The 24,038-nt window shown below is 41.8% G+C and overlaps 1 protein-coding gene across 4 annotated transcripts; it reads right to left on the bottom strand.

Annotated features, from left to right (window-relative positions):
* Window positions 1–172: 172 nt before the first annotated feature.
* On the bottom strand, window positions 173–23,471 carry LOC118936484 (zinc finger and SCAN domain-containing protein 21-like). 4 transcript variants are annotated; one of them, XM_036933914.1, is made up of 5 exons: window positions 21,294–23,471; window positions 19,968–20,104; window positions 17,765–17,980; window positions 6,329–6,517; window positions 173–1,282 (listed from the first exon to the last, which is right to left on the bottom strand). In XM_036933914.1, exons 1-5 carry the CDS (start codon window positions 21,589–21,591, stop codon window positions 329–331), a joined length of 1,794 nt encoding a protein of 597 aa, XP_036789809.1. In that variant the 5' UTR covers window positions 21,592–23,471; the 3' UTR covers window positions 173–328. The 4 variants fall into 4 exon arrangements, with proteins under 4 accessions (XP_036789809.1, XP_036789810.1, XP_036789811.1 ...); XM_036933915.1 differs by having other exon boundaries at window positions 173–1,279; XM_036933916.1 differs by having other exon boundaries at window positions 173–1,273; window positions 6,500–6,517.
* Between the last annotated feature and the right edge of the window lie 567 nt (window positions 23,472–24,038).

The following is a 24,038-nucleotide window of genomic DNA, read 5'->3' as shown; positions in this document are numbered from 1 at the left end:
CCTCTGTGACATATCCTGACATAATGTAACTGTTATACATTACCCTCGCTCCCTCTGTGACATATCCTGACATAATGTAAACGTTATACATTACCCTCTCCCCCTCTGTGACATATCCTGACATAATGTAACTGTTATACATTACCCTCGCTCCCTCTGACATATCCTGACATAATGTAAACGTTATACATTACCCTCTCCCCCTCTGTGACATATCCTGACATAATGTAACTGTTATACATTACCCTCTCCCCCTCTGTGACATGAATAAGTATATTTCATATTCTCAGAACCCAACAATAGGAATCTCTTGCTTCTGTGTCAGTTTTCAATGATGAAGCTTCTGATGTCTATTCAGATTGCTGGATTGGGAGAACCTGCGCCCGCACTGTGCACAACTGAAGGGCTTCTCCCCAGTGTGGACGTTCTGGTGCACTTGGAGCTTGCTGGGGGACACAAAGCTCTTCTCACACAAGGTGCAGGCGAACACCCGCTTTCTGGTGTGGATGACGACGTGCTGCCGCAAGTCACTCTCGTGAACAAACTTCTTATGGCAGCTCGGGCAACCGTACGGTCGTTCTATGGTGCCAGGTCTAATGTGATTAGCAAGATTACTTGAGTGAGAGGAAGTTGTGGCGCTTGGTCTAAAATGGCCGACAGGAAGTGAGGTATGAGCTGGTTGTTGAGCTCCTCTTCCTGGTATTTCAGAGTGTCTATGGAGGCTTGCCAATGAGCGCAAACTAGCTTTATTGGCCTCACCTGTATTTCCTGCGTCAAGACGGGTGCTTGTATTTATCTCTGTGGGACGGAATCCGGGTGAAACCAACTGCATAGTGTTGTCTCTCATTGATTTGTGGTGTACAGGGTGAATCGATGGTGCGTTTCTGTTAAACACTCCCACTCCCTGCTTATTTCCAGACCCATTGACCTGTGGTGTAGTAGATGTACCCACCTGACCCCACTCAAAATCTCTATCTACCTGCTGCCCACTGGATACAGAGTCAATCACTATCACATGTTCTGATGAGGAATGGTATGACTTGGGGGAAAAGCCAAGGACGACGTCAGATCCACTGACCTCCATAGCGGTGTTGTAGTTGTTGTTGCCTCTGGGGCCACTGAGCTGGAAGGCGGACTCCTCTGTGGTGGCTGCTGCCGGTTGGGTGATTAGTTCTCTGCTGCCCTCCACTGTTCTAGCTGGGTGGCTGATCCTAGAGTCCTGGTCATCTGCTTCTCCCTCCACCTTGATGATCAGCAGGTCTGGTTCCCCTTCCTCTGTCTGCTGGGGTTAAGTGAGAGAGATGAGTGAAACAGAGCATATGCTTTCTACATGCCTAAACATCAGACTGTTACCATGGTTACCCCGTGGATATTCAGTCTCCTCATCAATCTACACACAATACCCCATAATAACAAAGCAAAAGCAGGTTCTTCAGATATTTTTGCAACAAAAAAAAAGAACTGATATCACATTCACATAAGTATTCAGACCCTTTACTCAGTACTTTGTTGAAGCACCTTTACCAGCAATCACAGCATTGAGTCTTCTTGGGTATGATGCTACAAGCTTGGCACACCTGTATTTGGGGAGTTTCTTCCATTCTTCTCTGCAGATCCGCTTATGTGGGTTCAAGTCTGGGCTCTGACTGTGCCACTCAAGGACATTCAGAGACTTGTCCCGAAGACACTCCTGCGTTGTCTTAGCTGTGTGCTTAGGGTAGTTGTCCTGTTGGAAGGTGAACCTTCGCCCCAGTCTGTGGTCCTGAGCGCTCTGGGGCAGGTTTTCATCAAGGATCTATCTGTACTTTGCTCCGTTCATCTTTCCCTCAATCCTGACTAGTCTCCCCAGTGCCGCTGAAAAACATCCCCACAGCATGATGCTGCCACCACTATGCTTCATCGTAGGGATGGTGCCAGGTTTTCTCCAGACGTGACGCTTGGCATAAAGTCCATAGAGTTCAATCTTGGTTTCATCAGACCAGAGAATATTGGTTATTGTGTTCTGAGAGTCCTTTAGGTGCCTTTTGGCAAACTCCAAGCAGGCTGTCATGTGCCTTTTACTGAGGAGAGGCTTCCGTCTGGTCACTCTATCATAAAGGCCTGATTGGTGGAGTGCTGCAGAGATGGTTGTCCTTCTGCAAGGTTCTCCCATCTCCAAAGAGGAACATCAGGTTGTTGGTCACCTCCCTGACCAAGGCCTTTCTCCCCCGATTGCTCAGTTTGGCCGGCTGGCCAGATTTAGGAAGAGTCTTGGTGGTTCCAAACTTCTTCCATTTAAGAACGATGGAGGCCACTGTGTTCTTGGGGACATTCAAGGCTTCAGAAATGTTTTGGTACCCTTCCCCAGATCTGTGCCTTGATACAATCCTATCTCGGAGCTCTACAGACAATTCCTTCGACTTCATGGCTTGGTTTTTGATCTAACATGCACTGTCAACTGTGGGACCTTATATAGACAGGTGTGTGTCTTAACAAATCAAGTCCAATCAATTTAATTTACCACAGGTGGACTCCAATCAAGTTGTAGAAACATCTCAAGGATGATCAATGGAAACAGGATGCACCTGAGCTCAATTTTGAGTCTCATAGCAAAGGGTCTGAATACATACAGTTGAAGTGGGAAGTTTCCATCCACTTAGGTTGGAGTCATTAAAACTAGTTTTTCAACCACTCCACAAATGTCTTGTTAACAAACTATAGTTTTGGCAAGTAGGTAAAATCTGTGTTGTGCATGACACAAGTAATTTATCCAACAATTGTTTACAGACAGATTATTTCACTTATAATTCACTGTATCACAATTCCAGTGGGTCAGAAGTGTACATACACTAAGTTGGCTGTGCCTTTAAACAGCTTGGAAAATTCCAGAAAATTATGTCATGGCTTTAGAAGCTTCTGATAGGCTAATTGACATCATTTGAGTCAATTGGAGGTGTACCTGTAGATGTATTTCAAGGCCTACCTTCAAACTCAGTGCCTCTTTGCTTGACATCATGGGAAAAATCAAAAAGAAATCAGCCAAGACCTCAGAAAACAAATTGTAGACCTCCACAAGTCTGGTTCATCCTTGGGAGCAATTTCCAAATGCCTGAAGGTACAACGTTCATCTGTACAAGCAAAAGTATGCAAGTATTAACACCATGGGACCACGCAGGCATCATACTGCTCAGGAAGGAGACACGTTCTGTCTCTTAGAGATGAACATACTTTGGTGCGAATAGTGCAAATCAATCCCAGAACAACAGCAAAGGACCTTGTGAAGATGCCGGAGGAAACTATATCTATATCCACAGTAAAACGAGTCCTATATCGACATAACCTGAAAGGCCGCTCACCAAGGAAGAAACCACAGCTCCAAAAGCGCCATAAAAAAGCCAGACTACGGTTCGCAACTGCACATGGGGACAAAGATCGTAATTTTTGGAGAAATGTTATTTTGTTCCATCATCTTTGAAATGCAAGAGAAAGGCCATAATATCATATTTTTTAGTTTTGGCGCAATTTAGATTTTGTTCCCTAGATGGAAGCAGTGTGTGTGCAAAGTTTCAGATTGATCCAGTGAAGCATTACAATACCGGACAATATTTTGATTATATGGTAATAAAAATGTTACGTTTACACACTACCAGGAATGTCACTACATGATGGATCATTAGCATATACACTAACTTCAAACATCTAGATGGCCGGGTGGGGTGGGTGTGGAGCCAGAGACAGCAAGGCTTCAAACTGTAGAACCCAGTTCCCACATTTGAATATAAAACTGTATTCTTATCAAACAAAACTATGCTACATTTTATCTCTGGGACCTTCGTGATGACAAATCAGAGCAAGATTACTGAATGTAAGTACATTATTTACCTTCAGAGGTGAATGTATCAAACCAGTTGCAGAGTTTTTAAGTATTTTTTTCACTGTGAAAGCTACTGTAAATTGGACAATGCAGTTAGATTAACAAGAATTTAAGCTTTCTGCCCATATAAGACATGTCTATGTCCTGGAAAGTTCGCTGTTACTTGCAACTGTCATGCTAATAACATTAGCACACGTTAGCTCAACCGTCCGGGTATAGGGACACCGATCCCGTAGAGATTAAAAGACCATGTTTTCATGAATTTGATTATATACTCTTGAATCACATTCAAAAACAGCAAGGCACATGATCCAGGAAGTAGGCAGTACTTTCAAAGCGTATTGCAATAACCTAACTGACATAAAGCTAATCCATAGCTTTTTTTTACATAGGAATCTCTTGCTTCTGTGTCTAGGGCTGGCACAATTACCGTATAACCCTGTAACCGATGGCTATGGATGAAGACTGCATGAAAATATAATAAACCATAAAAACGAAATATATATTTTTTTATTTTAAATTTTGTGGATCGAACAGCTGACAGAAAACGGGACGGCCGGGCATTTGTGAGGTTGAGTCAATTTCTGCCATAGAATTAGGAATTAGAATACAAGAATGTACATGAAAGGTCTTACAACAGTATAAAAGATCAGCCATTTTGTTCAGTGAGTTGGTCAACCATGGTCAGCCAGTGTGCTGCGATAAGATATTGTGTAAAATAATGAATTTGAAGATTAACTGCACAGTATATTTATTAGCTAGCAAGCGAGTTTAAGTGGAATGATTTCCAATAATTGTTCAAATGAACTGCCACCATTCCATACAAACAGTGCAGTCAATCCACAGCCATACACTGGCTGACGTCAGTTGATGATAGGTCTTATACAAGTTGTAAATGCAATAAGTACTGATATTGTATCATATTACAACATTCACAGCTTTCAAAGAAAACAAACAGTGAGACATTTATGGTCCGTTTAGATATATTTTAGAGACTATTTATACAGAAAATGTGTATAAAACCTGTATAAACTGTATTTATAATTTTATGACAATATTTTAGGTTAAGAATCATTATATTTCTGAAATATCACGTCTTACTTTTATAATTCATAAAAGCAGGAAATGCATCACCTCTGCCTCTACTGCCATCCGTTCCAATTAGACCGGATTGGATTTCTCCCTGACCACAACGGCTGCCATTCTCACTCCATTCTAGAACTGAGTGTTATAGCCCCTCTAGTAATTTAATAGGATCTCCATGGTTTCTGCTGTAACATGGACTCTCTGAAGTGATGAACCTTTGTTGCTCCTTGCTGAAACAAGTCAGGAGTGGAGGAGAGGACAAAATGTGCATCTTTGCTATTCAAACGGTTATAACGGTGACCAAAGTCATTTGGCTGACCAATTACTATCATCCAAAGTTCCTTCACCGTCACCGCCCTATTTGTGTCAGTCTAAATGATGAAGCTTCTGATGTCTATTCAGATTGCTGGATTGGGAGAACCTGCGCCCGCACTGTGCACAACTGAAGGGCTTCTCCCCAGTGTGGACGTTCTGGTGAACTTGGAGATGGCTGGCGCACACAAAGCTCTTCTCACACAAGGTGCAGGCGAACGCCCGCTTCCTGGTGTGGATGGTCATGTGATGCTGTAAGTCACTCTTGTGGAGAAACTTTTTATGGCAGCTCGGGCAACCGTACGGTCGTTCTACAGTGCCAGGTCTAAAGTGTGAGGCGAAATTACTGGAGTGAGAGAAAGTTGTGGCGCTTGGTCTAAAATAGCCGTCAGGAAGTGAGGCAGGAACTGGTTGTTGAACTCCTCTTCCTGGTATTTCAGAGTGTCTATGGAGGCTTGCCAACGAGCACCAACTAGCTGTGTTGGCCTCACCTGCATTTCCTGTGCCAGGCCTGCGTATATTTTTCTCTGAGGGTCGGAAGCCAGGTGAAACCAATTGCGTCTTGTTGTCTCTCATCGATTTGGGGTGAATCATTGGTGCGTTTCTGTTAAACCCTCCCACTCCCTGTTTATTTCCAGTCCCATTGTCCTGTGGTGTAGTAGCTGTACCCACCTGACACCACTCAAAATCTCTATCTACCTGCTGGCCAGTGGAAACAGAGTCAATCACTATCACATGTTCTGATGAAGAATGGAATGACTTGGGGGAAAACCTGTGGTTTTCTAACCCTACACTTCTCATTTCTATGTCTGAGCTATTCTGTGTTTCTGGGTCCACTGAGCCACTCCCTAGGTCCATTACTTTAGTGTGAGCAGCAGAGGTGCCATCGTTAGTCACTACTACCTCTCTCCACACCTGGTTTAAAGAATCTCTTAGGAGATTGAGGCCCCCGTTCATGTCACACTTTGTGTCTAGACTCTGTCTCTCTGCTCTGGGTTCAAATCCTGTGTGTTGCTGTGGTCCCTGGTTCACATTCCCTGTTTCTGACTGGAGGAGAATGGCCTCAGATCCACTGACCTCCATAGCTGTGTTGATGTTGTTGCCTCTGGGCTGGAAGGCAGGGTCTGCTGCCGGTTGGGTGGTTGGCTCTCTGCTGCCCTCCACTGTTCTGTCTGGGTGGCTGATCCTAGAGTCCTGGTCATCTGCTTCCCCCTCATCCTTGATGATCAGCAGGTCTGGTTCCCCTTCCTCTGTCTCTGCTGACTGCTGATGGGGTTAAGTGGGAGAGATGAGTGAGTGAGACAGAGCATACACTATCTACTGAATGGAGATATGGGCATGACATGGGATTTAGAGAAATTCATAGTAGTTGTCTTGTTGTTATTGTGTTATAATCAGTGGTGTAGTGGAGGGTAAACTCCACTTTTTGTATTTTACACATGACTTTACAACCCTTTGGCACAAAAATGCATTGAAAGTATAGGGAGTGTTGCTTTAATCACTGTGTACGGCGATCATCGTTTACCAACCATATTTTAAAACACTACATCACTAGTTATAATGTGCTGACATACACGTCTATTCAGACATAACCTCATCCCCAGGCGGAAGGAAGTGTCTGGTGTCCGAGACTAAAACAGACATAACTCTGTGACAGCATGAAATTGGAACTTACCTCATCATTTGTAGCATCCATATGCTTTGATGGAGAGACATCCTCTTCGTCCACGTCTATGGGCTGTCTGTCTCTTTGAATGCTGCTGTTCCCAAAACTCCTGTTGGAAAGTCTGTTTCTGCTTTGCCAAGTAGGTCCTGGAAATAAAGGGGGTTCATTTGATCCCATCCATCAATGGTGTTTTATGAAGTACAAAGCAAACATACAGTAAGTAATACCTTCATGATGTACACTACTGTTCAAAGGTTTGGGGTCAATCAGAAATGTCTTGTTTTTGAAAGAAAAGCAAATGTTTTGTCTATTAAAATAACATAAATTGATCAGAAATACAGTGTAGACATTGTTAATGTTATAAATGAATATTGTAGCTGGAAATGGCAGATTGTTTATGGAATATCTACATAGGCGTACAGAGGCCCATTATCAGCAACCATCACTCCTGTGTTCCAATGGCACGTTGTGTTAGCTAATCCAAGTTTATGATTTTAAAAGGCTAAATTATCATTAGAAAACCCTTTAGCAATTACAGCTGAAGTCGGAAGTTTACATACACTTAGGTTGGAGTCATTAAATCTAATTTTCAACCACTCCACAAATTTCTTGTTTGCAAACTATAGTTTTGGCAAGTTGGTTAGGACATCTACTTTGTGCATGACACAAGTAATTTTTCCAACAATTGTTAACAGACAGATTATTTCACTTATAATTCACTGTATCACAATTCCAGTGGGTCAGAAGTTTACATACACTAAGTTGACTGTGCCTTTAAACAGCTTGGAAAATTTCAGAAAATTATGTCATGGCTTTAGAAGCTTCTGATAGGCTAATTGACATAATTTGAGTCAATTGGATGTGTACCTGTGGATGTATTTCAAGGCATACCTTCAAACTCAGTGCCTCTTTGCTTGACATCATGGAAAAATCTAAATAAATCAGCCAAGACCTCAGAAAACAAATTGTAGACCTCCACAAGTCTGGATCATCCTTGGGAGCAAATACCAAATGCCTGAAGGTACCACATCCATCTGTACAAACAATAGTAGGCAAGTATAAACACCATGGAACCACGCAGCCGCCATACTGCTCAGGAAGGAGACGTGTTCTGTCTCCTAGAGATGAACGTACTTTGGTGCCAAAAGTGCAAATCAATCCCAGAACAACAGCAAAGGACCTTGTGAAGATGCTGTAGGAAACAGGTACAAAAGTATCTATATCCACAGTAAAACGAGTCCTATATCGACATAACCTGAAAGGCCACTCAGCAAGGAAGAAGCCATTGCTCCAAAACCGCCATAAAAAAGCCAGACTCCGGTTTGCAACTGCACATGGGGACAAAGATCATACTTTTTGGAGAAATGTCCTCTGGTCTGATGAAACAAAAATAGAACTGTTTGGCCATAATGACCATCGCTTTGTTTGGAGGAAAAAGGGGGAAGCTTGCAAGCTGAAGAACACCATCCCAACCGTGAAGCACGGGGGTGGCATCATGTTGTGGGGGTGCTTTGCTGCAGGCTGGACTGGTGCACTTCACAAAATAGATGGCATCATGAGGAAAGAAAATTATGTGGATATATTGAAGCAACATCTCAAGACATCAGTCATCGGTCAGGAAGTTAAAGCTTGGTCGCAGATGGGTCTTCCAAATAGACAATGCATACTTCCAAAGTTGTGGCAAAATGGCTTAAGGACAACAAAGTCAAGGTATTGGAGTGGCTATCACAAAACCATTTGTGGGCATTTGTGGGCAGAACTGAAAAAGTGTGTGCGAGCAAGGAGGCCTACAAACCTGACTCAGTTACACCAGCTCTGTCAGGAGGAAGGGGACAAAATTCACCCAACTTATTGTGGGAAGCTTGTGGAAGGCAACCCGAAACGTTTGACTCAAGTTAAACAATTTAAAGGCAATGCTACCAAATACTAATTGAGTGTATGTAAACTTCTGGCCCACTGGGAATGTGATGAAAGAAATAAAAGCTGAAATAAATCAGTCTCTACTATTATTCTGACATTTCACATTCTTAAAATAAAGTGGTGATCCTAACTGACCTAAGACGCCACATTTTTTACTAGGATTAAATGTCAGGAATTGTGAAAAACTAAGTTTAAATGTATTTGGCTGAGGTGTATGTAAACTTCCGACTTCAACTGTATGTTAGCACAGCTGAAAACTGTTGTCCTGATTAAAGCAACAATACAACTGTCATTCTTTAGACTAGTTTAGTATCTGGAGCATCAGCATTTGTGGGTTCGATTACAGGCTCAAAATGGCCAGAAACAAAGACATTTCTTCTGAAACATTACCTGACTATTTACATATCAGGGATTACCATTCGGGTATATATTTGAAACCCAACCTATGCTTAATCCACTAAAATATGTCACATTCAATGTAAAAGGTCTTAACAGCCCGATTAAGAGGAAGAGAGTCTATACATAACTTAAGAAATGAAAGGCTGACATTGTGTTTTTACAAGAAACACATCTTACAGACAGTGAAACTAAAGAGGGAATGGGTATGACAAGTTGTTGAGTCCTCTTTTAACTCCAAAGGAAGAGGAACTGCAATTTTGATAAGTAGACACATCCCCTTCTGCGTCAACAATTAAATGCTTACCTTCTAATAAAGGAAGGATGGCTTCCCACCAGAGTTCTATAAAGAATTTAAGGAGCTGTTGGTCCCCTACCTTATGGAGGAACTTAAAAAAGCAGGGGAGGACAACTGCTTTCCAGAGTCTCTCTCTCAAACAGTGATTACAGTAATTCACAAGAAAGGAAAAAACCCGCTAAAGTGCGCCTCCTATAGACCAATCTCTCCTTAACACAGATTGTAAACTGGTCACCAAGATGCTATCTAGGAGACTGGAGTCATGTCTTCCCCTGTTGGTCAACCCAGATTAGACTGGCTTCATAATTAATAGATTGTCCTCCAATAATGTCAGAAGGTTCTTTGATATAATTCACCTTGCTAACAAAAACAAAATACCTAGTGTCGCAGTCTCCCTCGACGCCGAAAAGGCCTTTGATAGGGTTGAATGGCCATATCTCTTTCGCACCTTGGAAAAATGTGTTTTAGGTACCGTGTTTGTAAATAGACATTGTAACTACGTAGCTAATAACTGTTGTAATGGGGAACATTATTGTAGCAACACACCTTTGGAGGGAAGGCAATCCCGCGCTGTGTTAGCTAAGTTTTCATGTCATCGGGTGTAGTTCGTAAAGGTTGAAGTGTGTATGTTAGGATGGTAACGCTATAATAATTAAGGTTGAAGTGTGTATGTTAAGATGGTAACGTTATAATAACTAAGGATGAAGTGTGTATGTTAGGATGGTAATGCTATACTAATTAAGGATGTAGTGTGTATGTTAGGATGGTAACGCTATAATAATTAAGGATGAAGTGTGAATTCATGCCAGGAATAATAAGTGTGAAGTTTGATTTCCTCCCTTCTGTAATAAGCAGCCAATGAGGTGTTTTTCCTTTATTCATGTGTTTAATCTGATACTGTTAAAGCTCCGGCTAAACTGTTTATGTATGTCAGCACTTCAGAGTTATACCAAGCTAATAAGTCACTCGTAAGATAAGAAGGTTGTAAGAGTGTGTTTAACTGTATTTTCATTTACTTTATAGTTCTCACGGAAGGTGATAATTCTGACTAAAACTACAGAATAAAGCCACCAGTTAAAATCAAGGAACCCACCTCTTCGCCCTCGCCATCGAATCATTGGCTGAGGCTATTAGAATGTGCCCTGACATACATGGCTTTGAGGTGGGCCCCCATACCCATAAGTTATCACTCTTTGCGGATGACCTTGTCTTATTTCTAACGAAGCCAGAACACTCCCTCTCTCACTTACAGAACCTACTACAGTGTTATAGTTCTTTCTCTGGATATAAGGTCCATTTTGATAAAAGTGAAATCTTACCTTTGTCTGTCTTTGACCATCATACCATCAAGCATCAGTTACCTTTTAGATGGTTGCCTATGGGCTTGACATATTTGGGCATAATGGTGGATGGTAATCTGAACAACCTCTATAAACTCAATCTGGCCAGCTTGTTGCATAAGGTGGAGGGTGACCTGTGTAAATGGATGGACTTGCCTCTCACTCTACTGGGTAGAATCAATGTAATTCAAATGAATGTCCTGCCCAGATTTCTATATTTGTTTCAATCTCTCCCTATCCCTGTGCCCACAGCATTCTTTTTCTCTCTCGACAAGCTGACCTGATGGTTTATCTGTCACGGCAAAACCCCAAGGGTTGGCCTGGATAAACTGACCCTTGATTACGGCCAAGGAGGCTTAAACCTCCCCAATTTCAGAATGTACAATTGGACTGCAGTCTAGATGTCTAGCTCAGAGATTTGACAATGGTCCCTCTCCCTCATGGTTGAACAGTTTGGTAAATGATTTAATTTTTGTTTTAAATGTTCTTAATTGGAAAATGCAATAATAAAATAGATATATTTTTTAAATCAGCAGTTTCCAGCTACAATAGTAATTTACAACATTGACAATGTCTACACTGTATTTCTGATCAATGTTATGTTATTTTAATGGACAAAGTGTGCTTTTCTTTCAAAAACAATGACATTTCTAAGTGACCCCGAACTTTTGAACGGTAGTGCATGTAATGTGTGTATAGAGCTAGAGGGATCCTAGCTGTATTGACAGTACAAAGTAAGCATGATACGTTCATGACGTGTGTAATGTGTATATAGAGCTAGAGGGATCCTAGCTGTATTGACAGTACAAAGTAAGCATGATACGTCATATATGGAATGTCAATAATACAGCTGGGCCCTAAAATATTTTGACATGACATAAATCATGGAAGTATTATACTTGCTTTAAACTTTGTAAAACACAATTGATGGATGGGGTCAAACTGAAGATTAAAACTAAACTATGTGCACTGTCAAATTCATCATCGTCACCAACCTGTTGTTGTAATCTCACGATGGTTGTGTCTGTTTAGGAGGCGTATTCCATGAAAGCGATTGTGGACGGACCCCTCTGAAAACTTTGTTCTCTCCGCTCGAAATCTGGTGATCTGAAGTTCCATCAATTTCATTTTCCTCCGGAGAAATTCGTTCTCCTTGTGGCTTTGGGACATTTTCAGGTGCACAACAGCATAGCCATCGTCAACAACTTTGCAGATTTCGGCTACAGCCGCGTTGGCTAGCACCTCCATGATTGAGGCTATCTGCGCCTGGAACTCGACCACGGAACCCGACATTGTCCCCCGACTCTTTTTGCCCCTTTTCAATGTAACAGTATTTGCGTTTTATATATTATGATGATCTACAGTTATCTACCAATCTATTAAAACAAATAATCATAACAGAAACTTAACGTCAATTTGCAGCTAGCTTTGTTTGTAGCTAGCTGGTGAGATGTTTTATTTTATTTCCTCACGTCACAGTAATGTAATCATACGTGGACTGTAGAATTTAAAGTTGAACACCGCCACCTACTGTACAGGAGTGCGGCACAACAATGTTGTACCTACGTAATAAACAACATGTTCTCTGGTGAAAACAATATTTCATTATTTTTTTTAAATAAAGAATTTCACTATTTGGGGTATTTCTAATAGAAATAAACAACAAACGATTTACAACAGTATGACAGACTAGCCTAGATATGAATTTAATCCACATCTTTACAGCCTATTAATCTGATTGTCAATCTACTATATCTTGTCGAAAGAGAAAATGGAAATAAATTGTTAATTGCTGTTCTTTGGTACATCCCTGGAAACGATACAATTTCATAAGAATGTTCAAAATCTTAACTTGTTATAACGTATACATTATCAGTCCACTCTGGACCAAGCATCAAGACAGTTGAACTGAAAACACAACCACTACACACAGAGGGAAGCATTCAATGGGGAAACCAATTAAACTGTTAAAAACACATGGATTCAAGCTTTCATATGAAACCCCCAGTAGTGTGGAGCCCTTACAACTAGGGCCAGGAGTTTTCCCCTGCTCTGGTCATGTGGTGAGGAAAAACTCCTGGCCCTGACCATCATTACACCTGGTGGAGTAGTATGAAGTTGCACTGGAGCTTCCTCTTGCCCGAGCAAGGCGTTAGCTGTTGTGGATGCATTTCGATGAAGTAGTAGAGCCCCTGTTGATATTCGGGAACGGGGCTTGCTTCCCTCTTTGGGGAACCTGGTGGAAAGTAACACTCGGGTGGACAGTCTGTTGAAATCGGGCGACTTGGACCTGGATCCTACAGTTCTCCCTTGCTCTGCATTTTGAGTGTCAGGGGGACACTTCTCTGTCTGTCCAGACTCTATTCCCCCTCCCCATCTCCCTCTTCCACAGCAGATTTGGCCTAAAAAAGAGGCGGGGGGAATTAAATTGACGGGCATGAGCTGTACAAAGCTCTCAAACAAACCCATCTATTATAACTCGGCTATTATAGTTGTACTGACTTAACTCATTGACACAGAAAATCTGAAATTTCTTTCTCCTCAAAACCTCTCTCTACCGCACCTGCTGTCTCTACTCTCTACCTTTGAATACTTTGCTATGAAAAGCTAACTGACATTTACTCCTGAGGTGCTGACCTGTTGCAACCTCTATAGACACTCTGATTATTATTTGACCCTGCTGGTCAACTATGAACGTTTGAACATCTTTAACAACGATCTGGCCTTCATGACCATGTACTCTATAATCTCCACCGGGCACAGCAAGAGGACTGGCCACCCCTCAGATCCTGGTTCCTCTCTAGGTTTTTCCTGCCTTCCTAGGGAGTTTTTCCTAGCCACCGTGCTTCTACATCTGCATTGCGTGCTCGTTGGGGTTTTAGGCTGGGTTTCTATATAGGCACTTTGTGACATCTGCTGATGTAAAAAGGGCTTTATAAGTACATTTGATTGATCGATAATTCCCTGTACTTTTGAAAGGAAAATTACCTTTCCTGCTTGAGGTGAGAACATAGATACCTACCAAAATAAAGGAAACACCAACAAAGTGATTTAATAGGGTGTTGGGCCACAACGAGCCAGAACTGCTTCAATGCACCGTGGCATAGATTCTACAAGTGTCAGGAACTTTATTAGAGGGATGTGACGCCGATCTTCCACGAGAAATTCCATCATTTTGTGCTTTGTTGGTGGTCGTGGAAAACACTTCAAAAAAGTGTTCAATTGGATTGAGATCTGGTGACTAAGACGGTCATGGCATATGGTTGACATCGTTTTCATGCCCATTAAACCATTCAGTGACCACTGGTGCCCTATGGATGGGGGAATTGTCATCCTATAGCCTTTGTCGACAAAATAATGGCCTACCCAGCATTTTTATTCATGACCCTAAGCATGATGGGATAATAATTGATTAATTAACTCAGGAACCACACCTGTGTGGAAGCACCTACTTTCAATATACTTTGTATCCCTAATTTGTTTTCATTATTTTGGTAGTTACCTGTATATTTAGCGTCAATCTATATAGGGTCAATATATATTTAGGGTCAATCAATATAGGAGGGGTATTCAAATCTTACCTTATGAGGTCCGGAGCCTGCTGGTTTTCTGTTCTACCTGATGGCTATATATGGTCAACCTATATTTATGGTCAATATACTGTATATTTAGGGCCAATCTATATAGTGGCAATATATATTTAGGGTCAATCTATATTTAGGGTCCATATACTGTATATTTAGGGACAATATGTTTAGGATCAATCTATATTGGGTATATATACAGAATCAGTCAAAAGTTTGGACACACCTACTCATTCAAGGGATTTTCTTAATTTTGTACTATTTTCTACATTGTAGAATAATAGTGAAGACATCACAACTATGAAATAACACATATGGAATCATGTAGTAACCAAAAAAGTGTCAAAATATATTGTATATTTCAGATTCTTCAAAGTAGCCACTTGATGACAGCTTTGCAGTCTTGGCATTCTCTCAACCAGCTTCATGTCACCTGGGATGCATTTCAATTAACAGGCGTGCCTTGTTAAAAGTATATTTGTGGAATTTAATTCCTTCTTAATGCATTTGAGCCAATCAGTTGTGTTGTGACAAGGTAGGGCTGGTATACAGAAGATTGTATTTTACCAAATAGGTCCATATTATGGCAAGAACAGCTCAAAATAGCAAAGAGAAACAACAGTCCATCATTACTTTAAGGCATGAAGGTCAGTCATTCCGGAACATTTCAAAAACTTTTTTACTTTCTGTGCAGTCGCAAAAACCATCAAGCACTATGATGAAACTGGCTCTCATGATGACCGCCACAGGAAAGGAAGACCCAGAGTTACCTCTGCTGTAGGGGATAAATGTATTACATGTTTAACCTTTATTTAACTAGGCAAGTCAGTTTAAGAACAAATTCTTATTTTCAATGACGGCCTAGGAACCGTGGATTAACTGCCTTGTTCAGGGGCAGAACGACAGATTTGTACCTTGTCAGCTCGGGTATTCGATCTTGCAACCTTTCGGTCACCAACACTCTAACCACTAGGCTACCAGCCTCAGAAATTGCAGCCCAAATAAACGCTTCACAGAGTTCAAGTAACAGACACATCTCAACATCAACTGTTCAGAGGAGACTGCATGAATCAGACCCAACTAGCGCAATTGGTTCTTTGGAAATTGTAGGAACCTAAGTTTTTGGTTTCCCATTGGTTCTGGAAACAAAGTCATATGTTTCCTGACTGGTAAAGCTTAATGTCTTTTAAACGTTCTAAAAACATAAGTGAACATTTTGCTTGGTCTGGGAGATTCTAAAAATGTTTTACTGTGGTTCCCTGAAAGTTTTACTGGGAGGTTTTATTAACGTTCTGAGAACAGAAATCCTAGTTTTTTTAAGGTAATTAAATAACGTTCTGAGAATGTTTCAATAAGACTTTCATAACACTGCTGGCTTAGTTTGGGTTAAATGTTTTGAACTCCAAGCACAGATGGGACACATGCAAACACATTTCTTTCTTTATTATGGCACGGCATCAGTGAGATTCTAAACTATGATCTTCTGTTCTCTATCCATGAAATTAGTTCACTGTGCCACCATGATGGAGCTAACACGCCATGTTCATTTTTTCACTTATACAAAGCCGTTAATTTTAGCCTGTTCAAACAGACCCCTTTCAAAAGGAAACAAGCACTCATTAAGATCTGTTGTGGCCAATAAGTGGGAACGGCCAACACATCTGAACACACTTAACCAGATAGAGGATAGAGTTATGCTGATGCTAAGAAAGGAATGCATGTTTTTACATAACATTCTTAGAACGTTACTAATGTTTTCTGGTGGTTTTTATGGAACGTTTTAGGAAACCTGTTGGAAACGTTACGCTGAAATTCCCATCTAAGAAACATATGGTTCTCAGAACATTATGTGCTAGCTGTGGGTAATCTATATAGTGTCAATCTACATTCAGGATCAAACTATACTGAGTCAAGAAGCACCACGGAATTCTTGGAAAAATATGATTTATTGATGGAATTATAGGAATTGACAAACAAACAGCAATAGCCATTGGTCAAATTGGTACATATGGACAGTACAATTTCAGTAGCTGCTATAACTTTAGTCTGAGGCAGCTATATTGAACCATGATCAACCTTAACAGTCAATGTGAGTGATGCTGTTGGCCTTAAAGAAGCCAAGAAAATGTAACAGTCTTTGTAGATAATGTAAATATGAACCACGTTGTATTGTAGACGTATGAGACCAGGGCAAACATCCTGCAGACATATGACTATGTTAAAACCAATGACGTTTGAACTCATGATATTTCTATAACAGCTTTTTTCAATAGGAATCTCTTGCTTCCTTGTCAGTTCTCAATGATGAAGCTTCTGATGTCTTTTCAGATTGCTGGAGTGGGAGAACCTGCGTCCGCAATGTGCACAACTGAAGGGCTTCTCCCCAGTGTGGACGTTTAGGTGCATTTGGAGCTTGGCGCGGGACACAAATCTCTTCTCACACAAGGTGCAGGCGAACGGCCGCTTTCTGGTGTGGATGACAGCGTGCTGCCGCAAGTCACTCTCGTGGACAAACTTCTTATTGCAGCTCGGGCAACCATACGGTCGTTCTACGGTACCAGGTCTAACGTCTGTGGCGAGATTACTCGAGTGGGAGGAAGTTGTGGCGCTTGGTCTAAAATGGCAATCAGGAAGTGAGGTATGAGCTGGTTGTTGAGCTCTTCTTCCTGGTATTTCAGAGTGTCTCTGGAGGCTTGCCAATGAGCACCAACTATCTTTGTTGGCCTCACCTGTGCCAACATGCATGCCTGTATTTATCTCTGAGGGCCGGAAGCTGGGTGAAACCAATTGCGTTGTGTTGTCTCTCATCGAATCGTGGTGATTCATTGGTGTGTTTCTGTTAAACCCTCCCACTCCCTGCTTATTTCCAGTCCCATTGTCCTGTGGTGTAGTAGCTGTACCCACCTGACACCACTCGAAATCTCTATCTACCTGCTGCCCACTGGATACAGAGTCAATCACTATCACATGTTCTGATGAAGAATGGAATGACTTGGGGGAAAACCTGTGGTTTTCTAACCCTATACTTCTCATTTCTGTGGCCGATCTATTCTGTGTTTCTGGGCCCACTGGGCCACTCCCTAGGTCCATTACTTTAGTGTGAGCAGCAGAGGCGCCATCATCCGTCCCTACTACCTCTCTCCACACCTGGTTTAAAGAATCTCTTAGGAGAGTGAGGTCCCCGTCCATATCACACTTTGTGTCCAGACTCAGTCTCTCGGCTTTCGGTTCAAATCCTGTGTGTTGCTGGGGTCCCTGGTTCACATTCCCTGTTTCTGACTGGAGGAGGACGGCGTCAGATCCACTGACCTCCATAGCGGTGTTGATGTAGTTGTTGTTGCCTCTGGGGCCACTGGACTGGAAGGCGGGGTCCTCTGTGGTGGCTGCAGCCGGTTGGGTGGTTAGTTCTCTGCTGCCCTCCACTGTTCTAGCTGGATGGCTGATCCTAGAGTCCTGGTCATCTGCTTCTCCCTCCACCTTGATGATCAGCAGGTCTGGTTCCCCTTCCTCTGTCTCTGTTGACTGCTGATGGGGTTAAGTGGGAGAGATGAGTGAGTGAGACAGAGCATACACTATCTACTGAATGGAGATATGGGCATGACATGGGATTTAGTGAAATTCATTGTAGTTGTCTTGTTGTTATTGTGTTATAATCAGTGGTGTAGTGGAGGGTAAACTCCACCGTCTGTATGTTACACATGACTTTACAAACTTTTAGTGCAAAAATGCATTGAAAGTATAGGGACTGTTACTTTACTCAATTTAAACATCACTAGTTATAATGTGCTGGTATATATACGCCTATACAGACATAACCTCATCCCCAGGCGGAAGGAAGTGTCTGGTGTCCGAGACTAAAACAGACATACAGTGCCTTGCGAAAGTATTCGGCCCCCTTGAACTTTGGACCTTTTGCCACATTTCAGGCTTCAAACATAAAAATATAAAACTGTATTTTTTTGTGAAGAATCAACAACAAGTGGGACACAATCATGAAGTGGAACGACATTTATTGGATATTTCAAACTTTTTTAACAAATCAAAAACTGAAAAATTGGGCGTGCAAAATTATTCAGCCCTCTTAAGTTAATACTTTGTAGCGCCACCTTTTGCTGCGATTACAGCTGTAAGTCGCTTGGGGTATGTCTCTATCAGTTTTGCACATCGAGAGACTGACATTTTTTCCTATTCCTCCTTGCAAAACAGCTCGAGCACAGTGAGGTTGGATGGAGAGCATTTGTGAACAGCAGTTTTCAGTTCTTTCCGCAGATTCTCGATTGGATTCAGGTCTGGACTTTGACTTGGCCATTCTAACACCTGGATATGTTTATTTTTGAACCATTCCATTGTAGATTTTGCTTTATGTTTTGGATCATTGTCTTGTTGGAAGACAAATCTCCGTCCCAGTCTCAGGTCTTTTGCAGACTCCATCAGGTTTTCTTCCAGAATGGTCCTGTATTTGGCTCCATCCATCTTCCCATCAATTTTAACAATCTTCCCTGTCCCTGCTGAAGAAAAGCAGGCCCAAACCATGATGCTGCCACCACCATGTTTGACAGTGGGGATGGTGTGTTCAGCTGTGTTGCTTTTACGCCAAACATAACGTTTTGCATTGTTGTTCAATTTTGGTTTCATCTGACCAGAGCACCTTCTTCCACATGTTTGGTGTGTCTCCCAGGTGGCTTGTGGCAAACTTTAAACAACACTTTTTATGGATATCTTTAAGAAATGGCTTTCTTCTTGCCACTCTTCCATAAAGGCCAGATTTGTGCAATATATGACTGATTGTTGTCCTATGGACAGAGTCTCCCACCTCAGCTGTAGATCTCTGCAGTTCATCCAGAGTGATCATGGGCCTCTTGGCTGCATCTCTGATCAGTCTTCTCCTTGTATGAGCTGAAAGTTTAGAGGGACGGCCAGGTCTTTGTAGATTTGCAGTGGTCTGATACTCCTTCCATTTCAATATTATCGCTTGCACAGTGCTCCTTGGGATGTTTAAAGCTTGGGAAATCTTTTTGTATCCAGATCCGGCTTTAAACTTCTTCACAACAGTATCTCGGACCTGCCTGGTGTGTTCCTTGTTCTTCATGATGCTCTCTGCGCTTTTAACAGACCTCTGAGACTATCACAGTGCAGGTGCATTTATACGGAGACTTGATTACACACAGATGGATTGTATTTATCATCATTAGTCATTTAGGTCAACATTGGATCATTCAGAGATCCTCACTGAACTTCTGGAGAGAGTTTGCTGCACTGAAAGTAAAGGGGCTGAATAATTTTGCACGCCCAATTTTTCAGTTTTTGATTTGTTAAAAAAGTTTGAAATATCCAATAAATGTCGTTCCACTTCATGATTGTGTCCCACTTGTTGTTGATTCTTCACAAAAAAATACAGTTTTATATCTTTATGTTTGAAGCCTGAAATGTGGCAAAAGGTCGCAAAGTTCAAGGGGGCCGAATACTTTGGCAAGGCACTGTAAATCTGTGACAGCATGAAATTGGAACTTACCTCATCATTTGTAGCATCCATATGCTTTGATGGAGAGACATCGTCTTGGTCCACGTCTATGGGCTGTCTGTCTCTTTGAATGCTGCTGTTCCCAAAACTTCTGTTGGAAAGTCTGGCTCTGCTTTGCCAAGTAGGTCCTGGAAATGAAGGGGGTTCATTTGATCCCATCCATCAATGGTGTTTTACAAAGAACAAAACAAGCATAATACGTTCATGACGTGTGTAATGTGTGTATAGAGCTAGAGGAATACTAGCTGTGGTGACAGTACAATATACACTCAGTGGCTAGTTTACTATGTACACCGCTCCGTTCACGAAAATGGTTCGCTCCTACAGACAGCTAGTCAGGTGGCTGTGACTTGCTGTATAAAGCAGGCAGACAGGCATCGAGGGATTAATTTACTGTGCGACTGAATGTTAGAATGGGCAAAACGACCTAAATGACCTAAGCAACTTTGAGCGTGGTATGATTGTTGGTGCAAGGCGTGTCGGTTCCAGTATCTCATAAGCGGCTGGTCCTGGGCTTTTCGCGCACGACAGTTGTCTAAAGTTTACCGACAATGGTGCGGGAAACAAAAAACATCCAGCTAGCGGTAGTCCTCTGCGTGAAAACAGCTCGTTGATGAGAGGTCGAAGGAGAATGGAAAGAATCGTACAAGCTAGCAGGTGGGCCACAAACAGGCAAATAATGGCACAGAACGGCATCTCGGGAACGCACAACTCAGCGGTCCTTGTCACGGATAGGTTATTGCAGCAGACGGCCACACCAGGTTCCACTCCTATCAACTAAAAACAAGCAGAAGCAGCTCCAGTGGGCACGCGATCACCAACGCTGGACAATTGAGGAGTGGAAAAGCATTGCCTAATCCAACAAATCCAGGTTCCTGTTGCGTCATTCTGAGGCAAAGGCAGGGTTTGGCGTAAGCAACGAGGCCATGGCCCATCCTGCCTGGTGTCAACAGTACAGGCTTGTGGCGGTAGTGTAATGGTGTGGGGAATGATTCCTGGCATATGTTAGGTCCCTTGATACTAATTGAGGTACGTTTCCATGCACCAGAGAATTCTGGCTGTTCTGGAGGCAAAGGGGGGTCTGACCCGGTACTAGATGGATGTACCTAATAAACTGGCCACTAACTGTATACATCCTGGATGTATGCATAACGCATATAGGGCTAATGTCAATAATACATCCCTAACTGTATTGACATGCATACATCACAGCCGTATTATGCTTGATTTCTACTTTATGAAACACCATTGATGGATGGGGTCAAACTGAAAATGATCATAATGTATGTGCACACTGTATAATTTTGTATCACCAACCTGTCGTTGCAGTTTCTCGATGGTTGTGTCTGTTTAGGAGGCGTATTCCATGAAAGCGATTGTGGACGGACCCCTCTGAAGACTTTGTTCTCTCTGCTCGAAACCTGGCGACCTGAAGTTCCATCAATTTCATTTTCCTCCGAAGAAATTCGTTCTCCTTGTGGCTTTGAGTCATCTCCAGATGTACAACCGCATAGCCATCGTCAACAACTTTGCAGATTTCGGCTACAGCCGCGTTGGCTAGCACCTCCATGATCGAGGCTATCTGCGCCTGGAAATCGGCAACGGAACCCGACATTGTGCCCCGACGCTTTTGGCCCCTTTTCAATGTAACAGTATTTTTGTTTTTCTATATTATGATAATTCACAATTATTTATCTAGCTAGTAAAATTTATACAAGCATATCACAAACTAAACATCGCTAGCTTGCTTTGTTTGTAAGTAGCTGTTGAGATTGTTTTTTTCGTCATCTTCACAGTAATGTAATCATAAACTGGACCGTGCAATTCAATTGAAAGTACAACACCGCCACCTACTGTAGAGGAGTGCTCCACAATGACAACAATGGTTTAGATGTGTAGAACTGCATTCACATAGGATTTACGGTATTTTTACCACTCAAGAACAGCAATTGTTCAGGTATGTAATACGGATTTCACATAGGATTTACGATTTTTAAAGACGAGTCCCCAAGCTTGTCTCAAATCACAACAGTGTTTACAATTATCATCTAGTTGACCACAGAAAGGCAGGCTATTGTTTAACATGTATTACATTGATTGGAAAGACTTGGGGAGTTTCAGTAAACAACCATTTGATTCATGCCTTCAGCTTGATACCAGCAGCATCCCATTGCTGGTTTGCCTCTGAAGCTAAGCAGGGATGGTTCCAGGATGGGAGACCAGGTGCTGCTGGCAGTGGTGATGTAAAGCCAGTAGAGTGCACCCCCCTCTGGTCTAAGGAGATCCCCAGGGCAGTAGAGGGGATATTGCCCTACGAATGGTGCTGTCTTTCGGGATGGGATGTTAAACGGGTGTTCAGACTCTCTGGGGTCATTAAAAATCCCATGGCACTTATCGTAAGAGTAGGCGTGTTCACCCCGGTGTCCTGGCTAAAATCCTAATCTGGCCCTCATACCCTCGTGGCCACCTAATCATCTCCCCAAATGGCATATATCACTCCTCACCTTTCTAGCTGCTGTTTGGTAAGCGTTCTGGCACAAAAAGGGTCACTGTGCATCACCTTGGAGGTGGATGAGGTGAGTTTCTCCCTTACTATGTAAAGCACTTTGAGTACCTCAGTTGGTAGAAAAGCACTATATAAATCCAATCAATTATTATTATTCAATTACATTAGCCTACTTTATTGTATGAGGACAGACACTAAATATATATTAATTCCATCACATCTCTATCATTTTCTTGTAGCCTATCAGTCTTATAGTACATCAATATTGTTGAGAAGCAAAAGGAAATTGGAATTCTTATGAGATCGATCTTTATTGAATTTCTTTCTTTGCTTGCTTATATTTCTGCGTGTTAACTATGGCTTTTAACTAGTTCTATGTATTGTAATTTACCCCAGGACGTTGCTGTAAATCACAATGTATTCTCAGTCAACTCACCTGGTTAAATAAATAATAAATACAATTCAAATAAATTACTGTACTGCACCAATGATTTTTAAAATCTTCACCTGTTATAAGTTATGGATTATCAGTCCACTCTGGACCAAGCATCAAGCCAGCTGAACTGAAAACACAACCACTACACACAGAGGGTAGTGTTCAATGTGGTAACTATCCAAACTAGAGGTCGACCGATTAATTGGAATGGCCGATTCATTAGGGCCGATTTCAAGTTTTCATAACAATTGGTAATCGGCATTTTTGCACACCGATCATGGCCGATTACATTGCACTCCACGAGGAGACTTTGTGGCAGGCTGACTACCTGTTATGCGAGTGCAGCAAGGAGCCAAGGTAAGGTGCTAGCTAGCATGAAAAGTATCTTATAAAAAAACTATAAATCTTAACATAATCCCTAGTTAACGACACATGGTTGATGATATTAATAGTTTATCTAGCTTGTCCTGCGTTGCATATAATCGATGCGGTGCCTGTTAATTTATCATTGAATCATAGCCTACTTCGCTAAACAGGTGATTTAACAAGCGCATTTGCGAAAAAAGCACTGTCATTGATTGCACCAATGTGTACCTAAACATAAACATCAACGCCTTTCTTAAAATCAATACACAAGTATATATTTTTAAACCTGCATATTTAGTTAATATTGCCTGCTAACATGAATTTATTTTAACTAGGGACATTGTGTCACTTCTCTTGCGTTCTGTGCAACAGAGTCAGGGTATATGCAGCAGTTTGGGCCACCTGGCTCGTTGCGAACTAATTTGCCAGAATTTTACGTAATTATGACATAACATTGAAGGTTGTGCAATGTAACAGCAATATTTAGACTTATGGATGCCACCCGTTAGATAAAATACGGAACGGTCCCGTATTTCACTGAAAGAATAAACGTTTTGTTTTAGAAATTATAGTTTCTGGATTGTACCATATTAATGACCTATGGGTCATATTTCTGTGTGTTATTATATTATAATTAAGTCTATGATTTGATAGAGCAGTCTGACTGAGCGGTGGTAGGCAGCAGCAGGCTTGTAAGCATTCTTTCAAACAGCCCTTTGCTTTAAGCATTGCGCTGTTTATGACTTCAAGCCTA

Source organism: Oncorhynchus mykiss, chromosome 10 (genome assembly GCF_013265735.2).
Source record: "Oncorhynchus mykiss isolate Arlee chromosome 10, USDA_OmykA_1.1, whole genome shotgun sequence".
NCBI lineage: Eukaryota > Metazoa > Chordata > Actinopteri > Salmoniformes > Salmonidae > Oncorhynchus > Oncorhynchus mykiss.
Note: the sequence above shows the minus strand (reverse complement) of the source record. Positions and strands in the feature narration are given on the sequence as shown.

What these genes read in the sequence shown, in the direction of transcription:
- LOC118936484 (XM_036933914.1), bottom strand. Translation starts at nt 21,591, where the DNA reads ATGTCGGGTTCCGTTGCCGATTTCCAGGCGCAGATAGCCTCGATCATG. An exon ending in TCGAGAAACTGCAACGACAG is followed by an intron (nt 20,105 to 21,293) that starts GTTGGTGATACA and finishes CTTCATTTCCAG; the next exon opens with GACCTACTTGGCAAAGCAGA. An exon ending in ACATCAACACAGCTATGGAG is followed by an intron (nt 1,283 to 6,328) that starts GTCAGTGGATCT and finishes ACTTAACCCCAG; the next exon opens with CAGACAGAGGAAGGGGAACC.